Below are 17,558 nucleotides of genomic sequence, written 5' to 3'. Positions count from 1 at the left end.
GTATCTCTAGATCGCCAATTGGATCAATGTAATACATTTTTTATATCATAAAAGTGATTATTTTTAATATAAAACATTTCAAGTTTCTATTGGTGTATCTTTTCCTACCTTTTTAAATACATGAACATTAAAAATAGATTTTTTATGTTTTTATGTTTTATATCACACGTATCTCTAGATTGCCAATAGATATTTTATGTTGGTTAAATTGCCGATCGAATGATACGTCCGGGCGTTTAGATAGGAAAGAAGGTAGCAGTTATAGCAACTAATTTTTCTTAATCTCCTGCAGAGAGGAAGCAACATAGTTGTTAAATATTCTTAATGGTGGCGAATATGTTGATAATTAAAAAAACTATGGTTTTGTGCTAATAGCCCTCAAGTTGATTTTGCATGCAATAACATCAACAAAACATTTTTGAGCAAGGTTTTCTCTCTCGCCAATGAGTTCTTTCACCAGTGGGCATCAATGTAGGATGAATTTGGCATTTTAGGGACTAAAATTATTTTTAGAAGTTGAATTCATATCAAAGAAAATGCCCCGTATAAGCTTGGCTTTGGAGCAACCATATATTTTTGAAACTCCGCATAACAAAGAGAAAAGCAAATCAAACTGCCAAATGCTGCTCGACAATGTTGAAACAGACACATGGGATTCACAGGGAAGAGATCATGCTAAACTAAATACGTGACGACTCCACAGAAAATCGCCATCCGCCCCAACAAAATTGAAGAAATATAGGAAACCAGCCCACATTATTTCTATTCTTCAAAATTTTGGAGTATGTATCAGGTCTAATTGATATACTCCCTCCGATCCATATTACTTGTCGCTCCAACGGATGTATCTAGCATTGAAATATGTCTATACACATCCATTTGAACGACAAGTATTATGGATCCGAGGGAATATAATGAAATCGTATACGTACCGAGGTGATTTCCCACTCAAACAAACTAAGGCACACATATGTTGCGTATGGGCAGATCGATCGATCTGATTCAAGTAATTCAATAGAAAAATCTATGCATTAAAAAATGTTCATGTATTTATGAAAAGAAATAAAAGATGGAAACACGAAAAACAAAGAAAAGAAAAAAAGGGAAGTGTTGAAATTGAAAAGAAACCATACAACCAAAAGAATAGACAAAATAAATCTGACCAGAAAAATGAAAAAAAAAACTAAAAAGGCAGAAACCAGGAAATAATCAAAAACAAGAAGAAACACAAATAAGAATGGGAAAACCACTGGCAAGCCAGCGAAATGAGCCCAGCCATATAGAATCATCGTTTTCGACAAGAACTTTGTTTGAAAGGGGGAGAAGGCCAACCCACCCTGGCCTAAGGGTAGCTCCCCCATTACTCATGAGATTGCGGAGTCTAGTCATAGTGGAGAAGTTATGCACACAATTGTCTAAGAAAAAGTTAGGCTCTCATTAGTTGAGTTCTTTTATATCATTCTGTCATTCCGTAGCAGCGAGGAATGGTTTTCCTTTCATCACTTTTGTTACTCATGTGAAAACAGAAGGATTCGTTTTTCTGTAACTTTTTTTGAATGAGAAAGAAAGAGGTTAGAGAATAAGTGGCCAGAATTGGGTTGGAAGGAAGCGAAGGCCTTTCAGCGCGAAATGAAAGCGAAATGGCCTGGAGAAATGGCCCAAGCCCACAGAGAACCATCGGGGGAAGGAAAGGAAAGGAAAGGGGGTGAAGGGTTTTGGGTTGCTCTGCTTCCCCCGTGGCCGCCGCTCCACCAGAACCCTTCCCTCCCCTGCCCTGCCCTGCTCCTCGTCGGCGGAAGACCATGGCGGCGCTCCTCCGCCGTCTCCTCCTCCTCCGCCGTCTCCTCCTCCTCCGCCGCCTCCCCGTCCCCCACCCCCAGCCTCGCCTCCTCCCACCCACCACCACCCCAACCCCCCACCCGGCCCTCTCCCCCGCGCTGCTCGCCCCCGCCCGCGGCTTCTCCTTCTCCTCCGCGGAGGAGGCCGCGGCGGAGCGGCGCCGCCGCAAGCGCCGCCTCCGCATCGAGCCGCCGCTCCACGCGCTCCGGCGGGACCCGTCCGCCCCGCCCCCGCCGCGGGACCCCAACGCGCCCCGCCTCCCCGACACCACCTCCTCCCTCGTGGGCCCGCGCCTCAGCCTCCACAACCGCGTGCAGTCCCTGATCCGCTCGGGCGACCTCGACGGGGCCTCGGCGGCCGCCCGCGCCGCCGTCAGCTCCCGCGTCCGCCCCACCGTCTTCACCTGCAACGCCGTGGCCGCCTCCATGGGCCGCGCGGGCCGCCACGACGACGCCGTGGCCCTCTTCGACTTCTTCTTCCGCCGCTCCGGCATCGTCCCCAACGTCGTCTCCTACAACACCCTCATCCTCGCCCACTGCGAGGCCGGCCGTGTCGACGAGGCGCTCCTGGCCTACCAGGAGATGCTCGACGGCGCCACCTCCTTCTCCCCCTCCGCCGTCAGCTACCGCCACCTCACCAAGGGCCTCGTCGCGGCCGGCCGCATCCAGGAGGCCCTCGAGCTCCACCACAGCATGTACCACCGCGGCCAGGGCGCCGACTCCATCGTCTACAAGAACCTCATCGACGGCTACATCGGCCTCGACGACTGGGACAAGGCCTTCGAGCTCTTTGCCGAGCTCACCGAGAAGGCCACCGTGTACGACGGCGTCGTGCACACCAGCTTCATGGAGGGCTACTGGAAGAAAGGCATGGACAAGGAGGCCATGGAGAATTACAAGTCTCTGCTGGACAGGAAATTCAAGATGACGCCCGCCACCTGCAACGTTCTGCTCGAGACACTCTTCAAGCATGACAAGCACAAGGAGGCCAATGACCTGTGGGAGACCATGATTGACAACCACAGCCCGCCAAGCTTCATCGGCATGAACAGCGAGTCCTACAATGTCATGGTCAACCAGTGCTTCAAGGAGGGCAGGTTCCAGGATGCCATTGAGGTGTTCCACCGCCAGCCGAGGAGGAACGTCCAGATGGACGTCGGCTGCTTCAACAACATCATTGGGAAGCTCTGTGAGCAGGGGATGCTTGCAGAGGCAGAGAAGCTCTTTGAGGAGATGGAGAGCAAGTCGGTGCTTCCTGATGTGTACACCTACACTTTCCTGGTCGACTTGTGCTTCAAGGAAGGTCGTGTGGATGACACGATTCAGTACTTCTACAAAATGGCAGATGGGAGGGAGCACGGCCCAAAGTTCAACATTGGCTTTTTCAATAGAATGTTTGAAGGACTTTCCCAAGCTGGCCGGGTTGATGATGCCTTGAAGGTGTACGGAAGGATGGCTGACAAGGAGATCAAGCCGAACACAACCACATTTGAAATCCTGGTCAATGCACTGTGCAAGGAAGGGGAATTGGATAGAGCACTGGACCTGGTGAGGGACATGGCAAGGGGTGGTGTTGTTGCAACTCCTGAGTTCCGGGAGTCTGTCAGTGAGATTTTCAAGAATGCCGATCGGCATGAAGAGATCGAGAAAGCTTTTGAAGAAAAACCAGTGCCACTGCCTCCTCAGCCAAGACCAGAGGTTCGCCCTCGCACTTCACCTCAAGGGCTGCCAGGATTTGCATCTAATCAGACACGGGGCAGCTACACACCTAACCAAGGCCAACCAGGTTATGGTTCTCCACAACCGTTTCAGCCTGGCAATGGTGCATCTCAAGTGCGGCAACCCGAGTGGATGTCTCCTAAACTTCAGCAGCCTGTGTCTGGAAACCAACAAGTTGAAAAAACAGATGTTGGTGCTTCTAATAAATGGCAGCATGGTATTTCTTCTCCTCAAGAAAAACAACCTGGGATTGCCCTGCCTCAAGATGGACAACAGCCAGAGTTTGGTACCTCTCGCCCTTGGCAGCAAACAGTTGGTGCTCCTCAAGTGCAGCAACCTAATTTTGGCTCAGCTACACCGGTGCAGCCTGGGTTTGGTAGTCGACCGCAGCAACCAACACATGTTGCTCATGAGACTCAACATCCTGGGTTTGGCACATCTCGTCCATGGCAGACAGGGTATGGCGCTCACCAAGCACAACAGCCAGGCCATGGTGCTCAGCAAGCACAACAGCCTGGGTATGGTGCTCATCAAGCGCAACAGCCTGGGTATGGTGCTCATCAAGCGCAGCAGCCTGGATATGGTGCTCATCAAGCGCAGCAGCCTGGATATGGCGCCCATCAGGCGCAGCAGGCCGGATATGGCGCCCATCAGGCGCAACAGCCCGGATATGGCGCCCAACAGGCGCAACAGCCCAGATATGGCGCCAATCAAGCGCAACAGCCTGGGTATGGGGCTCATCAAGCACAACAGCCTGGGTATGGGGCTCATCAAGCGCAACAGCCCAGGTATGGGGCTCATCAAGCGCAGCAGCCTGGGTATGGGGTTCATCAAGCGCAGCAGCCTGGGTATGGTACTCATCAAGTGCAGCAGCCTGGGTATGGTGCTCCTCAGGCATCACGGCCATCATTTGGTGCCCCTGAAGCACAACGGTCTAGTTTGGGCTCTGCTCAGAGTCTCCCACACTATGGCCGCATAGGAAATGAGCATGATCAGCTTGGATCTTCTCGTCAAGGTGGACCAACATTTAGCACTCAGGCACCACAGACTGCTGAGGCCCCAGACGACATGGCGGTCAAATACAGTCAGCATTACTAGTTTTTTTTTTGCTTGGGCTCCAAACCAAATATACCCCAAGTTAATGAGCTGGTACTGCATGTGTCCCTAATTAAACAGTGTTCATTCCATTTGATTTCACATTTTATTCCATGTGTGCAACTGTTTGATCTTATTTGTAGACCCCACTGATGTTTATGTTCTGCTACTTGCAGGAAAGTGCCAAAAACAATTCTTATCTTTGTTAACAAGCTGCTGCACGGATGGAATGGTCTGTTAGTGGATTGAAAACTGCTGGAAGCGGGTGATTAAAATGGGTCGGGTTCTAGTAACTTTCAGACTTGTTGGCTGTCATCATTTGCACATTTGACCATCATTGGTCAATAATAGGATTGTAATAATTGGGCTTGAGAATTCACATTCACAATGAGTTGGATCATCGTATCCACCTGAACAGTTAGTGAGGGTTTTAGCAGTATGAGCAATTTTATTTGGAGTACCTTGTACGTAGTATGAACTTGATATGATATTGTTTTATCACAGAGATGTCCACTGCATAGACTGGTGTTTCTTTCAGTTTTGGTTCCATAACATGTTTTTGGTTTTATGTTTAAAATGACGCCAGAACTAGAATTTAAGCCCACATATCTGTTATTGGCACTGCATGTTCACCATTGACAATGGTATGCCGTTGCCAAATCTTCTGTCTGAAACAGATGATGGTCGACGCCACTACAATCTTACTTTTGAATGCTGTCTATTGGATACATGGCTGATGATCTTACTATAAGGGTAAGTCTGCACTCTGCACAAGGTTCAACTTTTCCGAGGAACAGCCTTTTATTTAATGGCTAATGTAGCTTAATTAAGAAATACTAGTCATGTTCCTTGCATATTTCAGCACTTCTACAACTACTCATTACCCACTGTTAATTATATCCTGTGTTTGATGTTTGCTATATAAGACAGTTTGTTGATTTCTGGTGGTGCTGCTCCTGCTACTTATGTTGGATGCCCGATGCCAGGATGAGAGTGGTGTGCAGTGTTCTGCAAGTGTTGTTGAGTCAAGAATAGCTCATGGAACTTGGTAATTGACAGGTCTACTTTGTGATATACTAGCTTTTTATTGGCTATGGTTTGTAATAAACAAGTGCAAGTGCAGATGTGCAACCAACATTCACCAAGTGCATCTTTAGAGTCTTGACTAGAATTAGTTTTCCCTTCATTGGCTCTTACCACCATCTGCAAACATCTTCTCAATTTAATCTGCATCATTACTTTAAATGCTTGTTCCAGTCATGTACAGTATATTTGAAATTTTTGTGTGATTTCACTCTTCATTTGCGCGTCCTGTAACTTCCTCAGTTAAATTCTTAAGCAATTACAGCCCTTGAAATATTATTGCCAAAGATTATTTGCTGCTTGAGATATAATTTCTTGCTAATTGACTGTCATGACAAGAAGGTTCACATGCTGTATGGTCCTCTGTAGATTAATGCTTGAAATTTAAGAGGCCAGCTTATGATGAGTGCAGATCATTACTTCACTTGTTGCCCAGTATCATCCCCGCTTTTAGATATCCAAGAAGTTACTTTCTGGTGTCTCACAAGCTTAGTTCACAGTTTCACGTTATTACTGCATCATGTTGTTTTTGCTAGCCATTTGTCGCCAATTTTATCTTCTTTTGTTTCTCCGTAGTGTGCATGCATCTTTGCTTCCACAAGCTTGAAATTCCTTATTGTCTGTTTGAACTAGGCACACAGTCGTTGGTAGCCCCATACTGCCATTGCTTCACTCCAAATCATGAACTCTGAAGTTACCTGAATCCTAAAAAGAAGCTTGATACATGTAGTAAAATATGCTTTCATCTATCACCCGTGTGCACATACACTTCATTTGGTTGCATTAGGAGGAAATTGTACTGCAAGATGAATGAGATAATTTGGTCGTTGAAAGCAATTGGTACGATCTGTGGCATTGTAATTGCTGGTTTGTCATGTTACTGATACCACTCATTTCTCTGATTGTAATGTTAATAGTTCCACTTGAGGTTCATACTGCAAGTTCTCATTTTCAGATTCCTCACCTCAGGTGTACTGAGTACAAAAGGTCCAGGTTTTTAGGAACCGCAGGAGTGCTTATGGTGGAGGGCTTTCTGGAGCTGCTTTTAGAGAGAGGTGAGCAAATAAAAGCTAGATATATGCTGATTTGTGAAGTTCAATAATCTGTCATCTTGTACTCATAAGTTGCAACTATGGCTGTGCAGGATTATTCGTGCTTTCTCAGTCAAAGAGCAGAAGATTACCAAAAAGGTCCTGAAAATTCAGAAAACCAAAGACAAGATAGCCGCAAAGTAGAGCTCCTCTGAAATTGACGTTGCGCTGCTGTTTTGTACACAATGAAAAATTGAAAAGTACTCCTGATGGTGGTGATGAAAGGTTTAGTTGCCTCGAGTTAAATGTTTAGCAGGTGAGAGACAGACCTTTTGAGTTTAGAGCGTTCCAAAAGTTGTACCTTTCTATTATCAGGGTATTTAATCCATTGATTTATCATATGTTCAGTACTCTTCACTCCATGTACACCATCACCCACCTTGAAATAAAATGTATACACGATACGCCCAATGTATGTATGTATATATCCTTCTCTCTGTTAGCACTGCTGTTAACAAGGGTATAGCTTACTAGTATATACAGTACATCTGATCCAAAACTAAACAAACAATAGCTGGTGCCTTTGCTAACAGAAATGCTGACAGATGAAGGTGGCGCACACCTTCCACTCCTTGTAGGGCAGGCTAGGCATCTAGTGCTGTGGGATCTCAGCAGGGACTGTTGGGCTAAGAAAGGATTCCCAAGGTATGTTGCACTCCCAGTCATCTGAAGAGTCTTCTACTAAACCGAATGGGAAGTCGAGTCTCCCCGGAGCTTCCCACTCATTGTTCATGCTCCTGAAATTACCGCCATGCTTCGTTGTGGATGACTCTTGGTCCCTGCAGCTCATGCTGGCATTTACATCCGCAGAAGAACCAGTCACAAATCCAGCGATCTGCTCAGGCTGCCCAAAGTGCGCATCGAAGAAGAGCGATGGTGGCGCAGTGCGCAGCACGGGCTTGTGTGATGGCGCCTGTGTTTGGAATGGCAAGATGGTGGGACCTTTGAAGACTTGCGGAGATGGACCACAGTTGAAACTTATGAACTGATTTGATGGTGCCACTGCTGCAACTTGCAATGAGCGAGTGGAGCTCTCCGAAGCAAAATGTGAAGCTTGCCCCGTTTGCATGGCGGAGAGGAGATGTTGTTGCTCAGTTGCCCCAGGCAATGGAGCCCCCCAAGCATGAGACAGCGCACGTTGCGCAGCCATCGAACCGGTCTTCTTGAAAATTCTGCATATGGTCCAAGAGTCCTGTTTTCGGCAACAGAAAAAGTTCCTTAAGAATTCCACATAACATTGGAATTTAGCTCTGCAACTACATAATATGAATTGAAATGCGTACATTAAGCGGGATGTTCTTGTCGATCGGTCTCTTGGGAAGTGATGGATCGGTGAGCGAAGGAAGCCTGAACTCATGCATCATCCAGTCGGTTTTGATCCCTCTTGCCGCTCTGCCTTTGTAGAAGACAAGGGACTTCTTCAGGCCTACGCACCTGGTGCCCTCGGAGGAGTAAATCGGCCTATCTGTTCCTGTGGCTTTCCAGAAACCAGCTGCTGTGACCCGGTTTGGCCTCGCGCTGTTGCGATATTTCCGGTCCCTTGGGCAGTAGAAGTACCACTCTGTCTCACTGCTGGTGCTCGCAAGCTCTGTCGTTGACAAGGAACACATTCAAGTTAGACTTTGCAGTAAGGTGAGTAACCCATCTATTCTAGGTTAGCTTGCCATGCAAAGATAATCAATACTACTGCTGATTTCTTTCAACTGAATCTCTACTAGCTAGATGGATGAGCACGAGATTGTCCTTGTTCCTACTTAACTAAAGATCAATGAAACAACTTGTGTCGAATCAGCATCCTAATGCCTAACCTCTCCTTGGAAGATACAAGTTTTGAAAACTCAAAAGCCAATTAATTCCATCCCATTCTATTCATGAGGAAAATAAGATGTAGTATAAACAAGGAGATGTAGATGCAAGCTTGCTTACTTGGGAGGTCCCATGGATCAAACTTGTAGATGTCCTGCTGCATGATGAGCTCAATGGAGATGGGCTTCTGCTGGATCTTCTTCTTGAGGTAGAAACTAACCAGCTCTTCGTCGGTAGGATGGAACCGGAACCCAGGCAGGAGGATCTCATCTGATTTGACATCATCTCTGCCCTCCATATCTCTCACAAAGGTCTGAGTACTTCTGCAACTGGCGACAAACTTGCAAAGGCTACTTGTCCTTGTTGTACTGCTTGTGCAGTGAGCTAGTGAATGGCTTCTTGGGATGAATCTGCTAAGGTGAAGACAATCGCTGAGAGATGTGCACTACAGATGTTGTGATGCAGTCTACTACGCACACACTGTGTGTATTTATATACAAGGCTTGAGCTATTTGGAGCGGCTGGATGAGGTCCGAAGGATTTTGGTCCACCTTTAATAATTCGCTTTAGTTCCTTCTCTGTTTGAAAGCTGCCATGATTAATTTTAATGCTGGATTAGTATCTCAACGAAGACAAGCTGAGTAGCATGAAGGGGTGCCCGTCCCTTTTGAGGCAGCCGTCACGATTAGTTTAATACTGGATTAGTATCTCAACAAAGACAAGCTGAGTAGCATGAAGGGATGCCAATCATTTTCAGTTCACACTTAGAATATTCACGTGCGGCAGTCAAAACATTCTTAAAATGTACAACACTTGCCTTCTAGATTTAGTTTTGATTTTTTGTGTTTCATCTTTGGCCTCCTCAGATAAAAAAAACATAATAATACATAGTAGGAGTACCCCAATTACGTCAGTAACTGAAACTCTGCAACTCTTCTTGAGGCTTCATGAAACGTCAATGAATATTTATACTCTTCTGATTTTGATGTCTGAAACCAAAATTCTCCATTTCATGTGTTTTTTATGCAGTTTTCCTGACTAGTCTAGGCTTTAGGTGCATTTGTATGTAATTTGCATTTGATTAGGATGAGCTTCAATATGTGTGCGCGTGCGTGTGTGAGAGAGACGTACAGACTGATTACCCAGGGATAGTGATGGCCTTACCAGTGTACTTTCTTTGTTTGCATTTTTTTAGTAGTGATGGCCTTACCAGTGTGATCCTTTTGCACTTCTGTATAAACTAGCGTGAATGACTCTGCTAGCGAGTGTTGGAACAGAAGGTCCTTATTCCAAGCACAGTTTGTAGGCTAAATTTTAATCGCTTGAGTTGCCACGGTGGAAAGGCGTGCAGTCCAGCTTTGCTCCAACAGCGAGTACATCAGTTTGGTCAATCGTGCACAGGCTGGTCATGATTTATAGTGGCTCATGTCCAGCTCTGCTATTCGAATGTACAAAATATTTACACACATTCAAGCCCGTGCAGTCATCAACTCATCATACTATTTAATAATATTTGTTCATGAGTTGATTAGTCATCCTTGCATATGTCAGCACTTGTACAACTACTCAAGTATTCATTACCCGCTGTTAAATATATCCAGTATTTGATGTTTGCTTTGTAAGACAGCTTGTTTATTTTTTGTTGCTGCAGCTCCTGCTACTGTACTGTAGATGTGCTACCAACATTCACCAAGTGCATGTTTAGAGTCTTGATCTTAGAATTATTTTTCTTACCATCATCCCCAAATATCTTTTCAATTTAAACTGCAGCCTTACCCTAAATGCTTGTTCAGGTCATGTACAATATCTTTCCGAATTCTCTCACCCTTCATTTGTACTCCCTCCGTTCCAAAATTTAAGTCTTTTTAGAGTCTTCAACAAGTGACTACATGCAGAGCAAAATGAGTGAATCTACTCTAAAATATGTCCATATACATCCGTATGTTGTAGTCCATTTGAAACCTCTAAAAAGACTTATTTAGGAACGGAGGGAGTATTTTGTAACTTTCTCAGTGAAATTGTTAAGCAAGTACCGTCTTTGAAGTACTATTACCTAAGCATTGTTTGCTGCTGCAGATATAAGTTCTCTGCAGATTGACTGTAATGACAGGAAGATTCACAGCTGTATGGTCCTACTTTGTTGATGAATACTTGGGATTTATAGAGGTCAGTTTACGATGAGTGCATATCACTACTTCAACGTTGCCCAGTGTCATCTCTGCTTTTAGATATCCAAGAAGTTATGTTAGTGGCTCACAGGCTTAGTCCATGGTTTCACGTTATGACTGCATCACAAGCTTGAAATTCTTTATTGTTTTTAAACTAGGTGCACAGTCATTGGTAGCCTCATAGTGCCAAACTGAATCCTAAAAAGAATATTGATGCAGGTGATAAATATGCTTTTTATAATAGTCAAGGCAAAGCAAAGCCATGAGGATTCATTTTCAAAGGCTTCTTTTGTTGAACTAACCTTCCTTTTTATTCCTGTGTATGATGTCTATTCTTTCCTACAGCCTTGGAAGATCTCGATGAGTGATTCATCGTTATCTACCCAAGGCATGGGGAGCAAAATCAGTATTTCCTTCAAACTTTAGACATGTTAGAAAATGAAACACCATTTCCTACTTTATTATCAGAAAGAGCCATTTGGTGATACATTTCCCATCTTTTCAGCATCTTGCACGTTTTAGGGTTTGGCAATCCATTGCAAGCTTGTGACTTGTACATATGTTCATTACTCTCCACTCAAAGTAGAGCATACTAACAGCACTCAGCTTAAAATGTACACACACTACGCCAAATGCATGTATATATCCATATCCTTCTCTCTATTAGCTCTGCTGTTAACAATGCTATAGCTTACTAGTATATATATGATACATCTAACCCAAAACTGTACAAACAGTAGCTGGTGCCTTCGCTAACAGAAATGCTAACATATGAAGGTGACTCTGTGTAGGGCAAGCTAAGTATCTAATACTGTGTTATCTCAGCAGGGACTGTTGGGCTAAGAAAGGATTCCCAAGGTATGTTGCACTCCCAGTCATCTGAAGAGTCTGCTCCTAAATCGAATGGGAAGTTGAGTCTCCTCGGAGCCTCCCACTCATTCTTCATGTGGGAAGTATCACCATGCTTCATTGTGGATGACTCTTGGTCCCTGCAGCTCATTTCGGCATTTACATCTTCAGAAGAACCAGTCACAAAACCAGTGATCTGCTCAGGCTGCCCAAACTGCGCCCCGAAGAAGAATGGTGGCGCAGTGTGCAGCATGGGCTTCTGTGATGGCGGCTGTGTTTGGAATGGCAAGATGATGGGGCCTTTCAGGATTTGTGGAGATGGACTGCAGTTGAAGCTTATGACCTTGCATGAAGAGCCACCCTCCTGTGTGTTGTTGGGTTTCTGAAACTGCTGCTGTCCTTGGAAGCCATATTTGCTGTCGAACTGACTTGATGGTGCCGCAGCTGCAACTTGCAATGAGTTGGAGGAGCTCTCTGAAGCAAAATGAGAAGCTTGCATGGCGGAGAAGAGATCTTGCTTAGTTGCCCCAGGCAATGGAGGCTCCCAAGTGTGAGTCAGCGCCTGTTGCACCGCCATCGAGCTGGTCTTCTTGAAGATCCTACATATGGTCCAAGAGTCCTGTTTTTGGCAACAGAAAAAGTGGCCTTCAGAAATCCACATAACATTGGAATTCAGCTCTGTAACTACAGGATATGAATTGAAATGCGTACGTTGAGTGGGATGGTCTTGTCGATTGGTCTCTTGGGAAGTGATGGATCGGCAAGCGAAGGAAGCCTGAACTCATGCATCATCCAGTCGGTTTTGATTCCTCTTGCTGCTCTGCCTTTGTAGAATACAAGTGACTTCTTCAGGCCTACACACCTGGTGCCCTTGGAGGAGTAAATTGGCCTATCTGTTCCAGTGGCCTTCCAGAACCCAGCTGCTGTAACTCGGTTTGGCCTCGCGCTGTTTCGATATTTGCGGTCCCTTGGGCAGTAGAAGTACCACTCTGTCTCACCGCCGGTGTTCGCAAGCTCTGTCGTTGAGAAGGAACAGTCAAGTTGTTAGACTTTGCAGTAAGGTGAGTAACCCATCTATAGATTATCTTGCCATGCGAAGATGATTAATACTACTGATGATTTCTTTCAACTGAAACTCCACTAGACGGATGAGCAGAAGAATGTCCTGGTTTTCCTACTTGACTAAAGATCAATGAAACCAACTTGTGTTGAATCGGCATCCTAATTCCTAACCTCTCCTTGGAAGATACAAAGGCAACTTGCTTACTTGGGAGGTCCCATGGATCAAACTTGTAGATGTCCAGCTGCCTGATGAGTTCAATGGAGATGGGCTTCTGCTGGATCTTCTTCTTGAGGTAGAAACTAACCAGCTCTTCATCGGTAGGGTGGAACCGGAACCCAGGCATGAGGATCTCTTCTGATTTGACATCATCTCTGCACTCCATATCTCTCACAAAAGTATGAGTACTTGTGCAACTGGCCTTGTTGTACTGCTTGTGCAGTGGGCTAGTGAATGGTTTCCTGGGATGAAGCTGCTAAGGTGAAGACAGTCACCAAGAGATGTGCAGTACAGATGTTGGGATGCAGTCTACTACGTACAGACCACGTGTATTTATATAAGAGGCTTGCGCTACCTGGAGCGGCTGGATGAGGTCCACAGGCCAGTAGGCCACAGGTCCGAAGGATTTTGGTCTTCCTTGAATAATTCATTTTAGTTCCTTCTCTCTTTGAAAGCTGCCATGATAAGTGTAGGATCGATTACACTTTCAATTAGTTTAATAAGCTGAGTAGCATCAAGGGATGCCAGTCACATCCAGGCAGCCGTCACGATTAATTTAATGCTGGATTAGTATCTCAAGAAAGACAAGCTGAGTAGCATGAAGGGATGCAAGTCACTTTCAGTTCACACTTAGAATATTCATGTATGGCAGTCAAAACGTTCTTAAACTGTACAACACTTGCCTTCTAGATTTGATCTTGATCTTTTTTTTTGGTATCCAGTATTTGATAGTACCCCAGTATGCTCAGTAACCAGAACTATGAAATTCTTCTGGAGCACCTTTGGCTTAAAAAAACGTCAATGAATATTTATATTCATTTATTTAATATCTGAAACCAAATTTCTCTGTTTCACGGGACTTTATGTGATTTTACTTGACTGATCTAGGCTTTGGGAGCATTCATATGTAATCTGTATTTGATTAGGATAAGCTTCAATGTGTGTGCGCCGTGCGTGTTAGAGAGTGAGGCGTACGGGTTGATTACGCAGAGATAGTGATGGCCTTGCCAGTGTAATTTCCTTTTTTACATTTTTTTAGTGATGCCGTTACCAGTGTGATCTTTTGCACTTTTGTATAATCTGACGTGTGTGACTGCTAGTGAGTGTCGGAACAGAAGGTCCTTATTCTAAGCACAGTTTTGTAGGCTAAATTTTAATCGCTTGAGTTGCCATGGTGGAAAGGCGCACGGTCTAGCTTTGCTTCAACAGTGAGTACATCAGCTTGGTTAACCGCGCACATGCTGGTGACGAACTGATGATTGATGTAGCAGTGGCTCATGTCCAGCTCTGCTGCAGTGCTGCTTGAATGTACTAGTGCAAAATATGCACACATTCAAGCCCGTACAGTCATCATACTATTTAATAATATTTGTTCATGAGTTGACTAGTCATACATATCTCAGCACTTGTACAACTACTCAAGTACTCATTACGCGCTGTTAACTGTATCCAGTATTTGATGTTTGCCTTGCACTGGCGGAGCTTGACTGCATTGTCGGGGGGGCCAAAAAGAAAGTATACATGTTTGTAGGGGTAATGAGAATACTTTGTTCTAATTATGCCCCTCCAAAAAAAAAATCCTTCATGAATTTCTGTTGGGTTGGGGGCATAGCCCCCTCAGCTATAGACATAGCTCCGCCGTTGTTGCCTTGTAACTTGTAAGACAGCTTATCTTTGCTGCTCCTGCTTCTTCTGTCGGATGCCTGTTGCCAGGATGATTGTGGATTTGCGGTGCACTGTGTTCTGCAAATCCACTTCAGCTTTTTATTTGCTATGGTTGTAATAAACATGTGTAAGTGCAAGTGCTATGTGCAACCAACATTCACCAAGTGCATGTTTAGAGTCTTGATCTAGAATTAACTTTCTTATCACCATCCCCAGATATCTTCTCAATTTAAACTACAGCCTTTGCACTAAATGCTTGTTCAGGTCATGTACAGTATCTTCGAAAAATTTCTCACCCTTCATTTGTGTGTTTTGTAACTTCCTCAGTGAAATGTTAAACAAGTACAGCCCTTGAAGCATTATTACTAAAGCATTTTTCGCTGCTGCAGATATAAGTTCTTGCGAATTGACTGTAATGACAAGAAGAATCACAGCTGTATGGTCCTACTCTGTTGATGAATTCTTGGAATTTGAGAGGTCAACTTACGATGAGTGCACATCACTACTGTGCTGTTGCCGAGTATCATCTCCGCCTTTAGATATCCAAGAAGTTAAGTTCCAGTGGCTCGCAGCTTAGTACATGGTTTCATGTTATGACTGCATCATGTTCTTTTTGCTAACCATTTGTCGCCAATTTTGTCTTCTTTTGTTTCTTCAAAGTATGTACGGATGTTTGCTTCCACAAGCTTGAAATTAAACTAGGTGCACAGTTGTTGGTAGCTCCATAGTGCCAACCTGAATCCTAAAAAGAATATTAATGCAGGTGGTAAAATATGCTTTTTATGATATTCAAGGCAAAGCAAAGCCATGCGGATTCATTTTCAAAGGCACCTCTTTTGTTGAATTAACTTATCTTTTAATTCCTGTCAATGATGTCTATGTTTCCTAGAGCCTTCGAAGATCTCCATGAATGATTCATCGTCATCTACCGAAGCCATGTGGAGCGAAATCAGTATTTCCTTTGAACTTTAGACATGTTAGAAAATGAAAGACCGTTGCGTACTTTATTATCAGAAGGAACCATTTGGTGATACATTTCCCATCTTTTCAGTATCTTGCAAGTTTGAGGGTTTGTCAATCCATTGCAACTTTGCAAGTATGTGTGACTGGTACATATGTTAATTACTCTCCACTCAAAGTAGAGCATCACAACGACACTCTGCTTAAAACGTACTGTATTTCGTATACACAATATGTCCAATGTATGTATATATATACATCCTTCTCCATGTTAGCTCTGCTGTTAACAAGCGTATAGCTTACTATATACAATACATCTAACCCAAAACTGAACAAATAACAGCTGGCGCCTTTGCTAACAGAAATGCTAAAATATGAAGGTGACTCTGTGCAGGGCAACCTAGGTATCTAGTACTGTATGATCTCATCAGGGGCTGTTGGGCTAAGAAAGGACTCCCAAGGTATGTTGCACTCCCAGTCATCTGAAGAGTCTGCTCCTAAATCGAATGGGAAGTTGAGTCTCCCTGGAGCCTCCAACTCATTCTTCATGCTGAAAGTATCATCATGCTTTGTTGTGGATGACTCTTGTTCCCTGCAGCTCATGTCGGCATTCACATCTTCAGAAGAGCCAGTCACAACAACTCCGGTGATCTGTTCAGGCTGCCCAAACTGCGCGTCAAAGAAGATCGGTGGCGAAGTGTGCAACATGGGCCTCTGTGATGGCGGCTGTGTTTGGAATGGCAAGATGATGGGGCCTTTCAGGACTTGTAGGGATGGACCACAGTTGAAGCTTATGACCTTGCATGAAGAGCCATTCTCCTGTGTGTTGCTGGGTTTCTGAAACTGCTGGTGCTGTCCCTGAAAGCCATATTTGCCGTTGAACTGATATGATGGTAGCGCAGCAGCAACTTGCAATGAGCTGGAGGAGCTCTCTGAAGCAAAATGTAAAGCTTGCACCGGTTGCAGGGCGGAGAAGAGATCTTGCTCAGTTTCCCCAGGCAATGGAGCCCCCCAAGTGTGAGATAGCGCCCGTTGTGCCGCCATCGAACTTGTCTTCTTGAAGATCCTACATATGGTCCAAGAGTCCTGTTTTCGGCAATAGAAAAGGTGGCCTTTCAGAATTTGACATGACGTTGGAATTTAGATCTGCAACTATATATACTAATATGAATTGAAATGCGTACGTTGAGCGGGATGTTCTTGTCGATCGGCCTACTCTTGGGAAGTGACGTATCGGCGAGCGAAGGGAGCCTGAACTCGTGCATCATCCAATCGGTTTTGATCCCTCTTGCTGCTCTGCCTTTGTAGAAGACAAGGGACTTCTTCAGGCCTACGCACCTGGTGCCCTCGGAGGAGTAAATCGGCCTATCTGTTCCCGTGGCTTTCCAGAACCCAGCAGCTGTGACCCGGTTTGGCCTCGCACTGTTGCGATATTTGCGGTCCCTTGGGCAGTAGAAGTACGACTCCGTCTCACCGCCAGTGCTCGCAAGCTCTGTTGTTGAGAAGGAACAGTCAAGTTGTTAGACTTTGCAGTAAGATGAGGAACCCATCTATTCTAGATTAGCTTGCCATGCGAAGATGATTAATACTACTGCTGATTTCTTTCAACTGAAACTCCACTAGACGGATGAGCAGAAGAATACCCTTGTTTTCCTACTTAACTAAAGATCAATGAAACCAACTTGTGTTGAATCAGCCTCGACACAAAGCTTTGAAAACCCCAAAGTAGCGAATTGAATCCCAATCTAGCTATTCATGAGAAATAAAAAAGATGTAGTATAAACAAGGAGATGTAGATGCAAGCTTAATTACTTGGGAGGTCCCATGGATCAAACTTGTAGATGTCCAGCTGCCTGATGAGCTCAATAGAGATGGGCTTCTGCTGGATCTTCTTCTTGAGGTAGAAACTAACCAGCTCTTCATCGGTAGGATGGAACCGGAACCCAGGCATGAGGATCTCATCTGATTTGACATCATTTCTGCTCTCCATATCTCTGACAAAGGT

At 44.8% G+C, this 17,558-nt stretch overlaps 4 protein-coding genes across 4 annotated transcripts; 1 reads left to right on the top strand and 3 right to left on the bottom strand.

Moving 5' to 3' along the window:
- Positions 1-1,741: 1,741 nt before the first annotated feature.
- On the top strand, positions 1,742-5,189 carry LOC123051234 (pentatricopeptide repeat-containing protein At1g10270). Its single transcript, XM_044474048.1, has 2 exons — positions 1,742-4,706; positions 4,829-5,189. Exon 1 carries the CDS (start codon positions 1,803-1,805, stop codon positions 4,653-4,655), a length of 2,853 nt encoding a protein of 950 aa, XP_044329983.1. The 5' UTR covers positions 1,742-1,802; the 3' UTR covers positions 4,656-4,706; positions 4,829-5,189.
- A 2,047-nt stretch (positions 5,190-7,236) lies between these two features.
- Positions 7,237-8,942, bottom strand: LOC123051238 (protein FEZ-like). The gene is made up of 3 exons (XM_044474053.1): positions 8,753-8,942; positions 8,110-8,414; positions 7,237-8,018 (listed from the first exon to the last, which is right to left on the bottom strand). The coding sequence occupies exons 1-3, from the start codon at positions 8,928-8,930 to the stop codon at positions 7,419-7,421; spliced, it is 1,083 nt and encodes a 360-aa protein (XP_044329988.1). The 5' UTR covers positions 8,931-8,942; the 3' UTR covers positions 7,237-7,418.
- Positions 8,943-11,597: 2,655 nt separating this feature from the next.
- On the bottom strand, positions 11,598-13,188 carry LOC123051237 (protein FEZ-like). The gene is made up of 3 exons (XM_044474052.1): positions 12,917-13,188; positions 12,361-12,665; positions 11,598-12,268 (listed from the first exon to the last, which is right to left on the bottom strand). The coding sequence occupies exons 1-3, from the start codon at positions 13,092-13,094 to the stop codon at positions 11,606-11,608; spliced, it is 1,146 nt and encodes a 381-aa protein (XP_044329987.1). The 5' UTR covers positions 13,095-13,188; the 3' UTR covers positions 11,598-11,605.
- Positions 13,189-15,761: 2,573 nt separating this feature from the next.
- LOC123051236 (putative NAC domain-containing protein 94) lies at positions 15,762-17,543 on the bottom strand. The gene is made up of 3 exons (XM_044474050.1): positions 17,366-17,543; positions 16,738-17,045; positions 15,762-16,639 (listed from the first exon to the last, which is right to left on the bottom strand). The coding sequence occupies exons 1-3, from the start codon at positions 17,541-17,543 to the stop codon at positions 15,962-15,964; spliced, it is 1,164 nt and encodes a 387-aa protein (XP_044329985.1). The 3' UTR covers positions 15,762-15,961.
- Positions 17,544-17,558: the final 15 nt, after the last annotated feature.

The sequence above is a fragment of the Triticum aestivum genome, chromosome 2D (genome assembly GCF_018294505.1).
Source record: "Triticum aestivum cultivar Chinese Spring chromosome 2D, IWGSC CS RefSeq v2.1, whole genome shotgun sequence".
Taxonomy (NCBI): Eukaryota; Viridiplantae; Streptophyta; class Magnoliopsida; order Poales; family Poaceae; genus Triticum; species Triticum aestivum.
Note: the sequence above shows the minus strand (reverse complement) of the source record. Positions and strands in the feature narration are given on the sequence as shown.

Coding starts and splice junctions, on each gene's coding strand:
- LOC123051236 (XM_044474050.1), bottom strand. CDS start 17,543: ATGGAGAGCAGAAATGATGTCAAATCAGATGAGATCCTCATGCCTGGG. Junction 17,046..17,365: donor TGATCCATGGGACCTCCCAA/GTAATTAAGCTT, acceptor TCTCAACAACAG/AGCTTGCGAGCACTGGCGGT. Junction 16,640..16,737: donor ACAAGAACATCCCGCTCAAC/GTACGCATTTCA, acceptor TGCCGAAAACAG/GACTCTTGGACCATATGTAG.
- LOC123051238 (XM_044474053.1), bottom strand. CDS start 8,930: ATGGAGGGCAGAGATGATGTCAAATCAGATGAGATCCTCCTGCCTGGG. Junction 8,415..8,752: donor TGATCCATGGGACCTCCCAA/GTAAGCAAGCTT, acceptor TGTCAACGACAG/AGCTTGCGAGCACCAGCAGT. Junction 8,019..8,109: donor ACAAGAACATCCCGCTTAAT/GTACGCATTTCA, acceptor TGCCGAAAACAG/GACTCTTGGACCATATGCAG.
- LOC123051234 (XM_044474048.1), top strand. CDS start 1,803: ATGGCGGCGCTCCTCCGCCGTCTCCTCCTCCTCCGCCGTCTCCTCCTC.
- LOC123051237 (XM_044474052.1), bottom strand. CDS start 13,094: ATGGAGTGCAGAGATGATGTCAAATCAGAAGAGATCCTCATGCCTGGG. Junction 12,666..12,916: donor TGATCCATGGGACCTCCCAA/GTAAGCAAGTTG, acceptor TCTCAACGACAG/AGCTTGCGAACACCGGCGGT. Junction 12,269..12,360: donor ACAAGACCATCCCACTCAAC/GTACGCATTTCA, acceptor TGCCAAAAACAG/GACTCTTGGACCATATGTAG.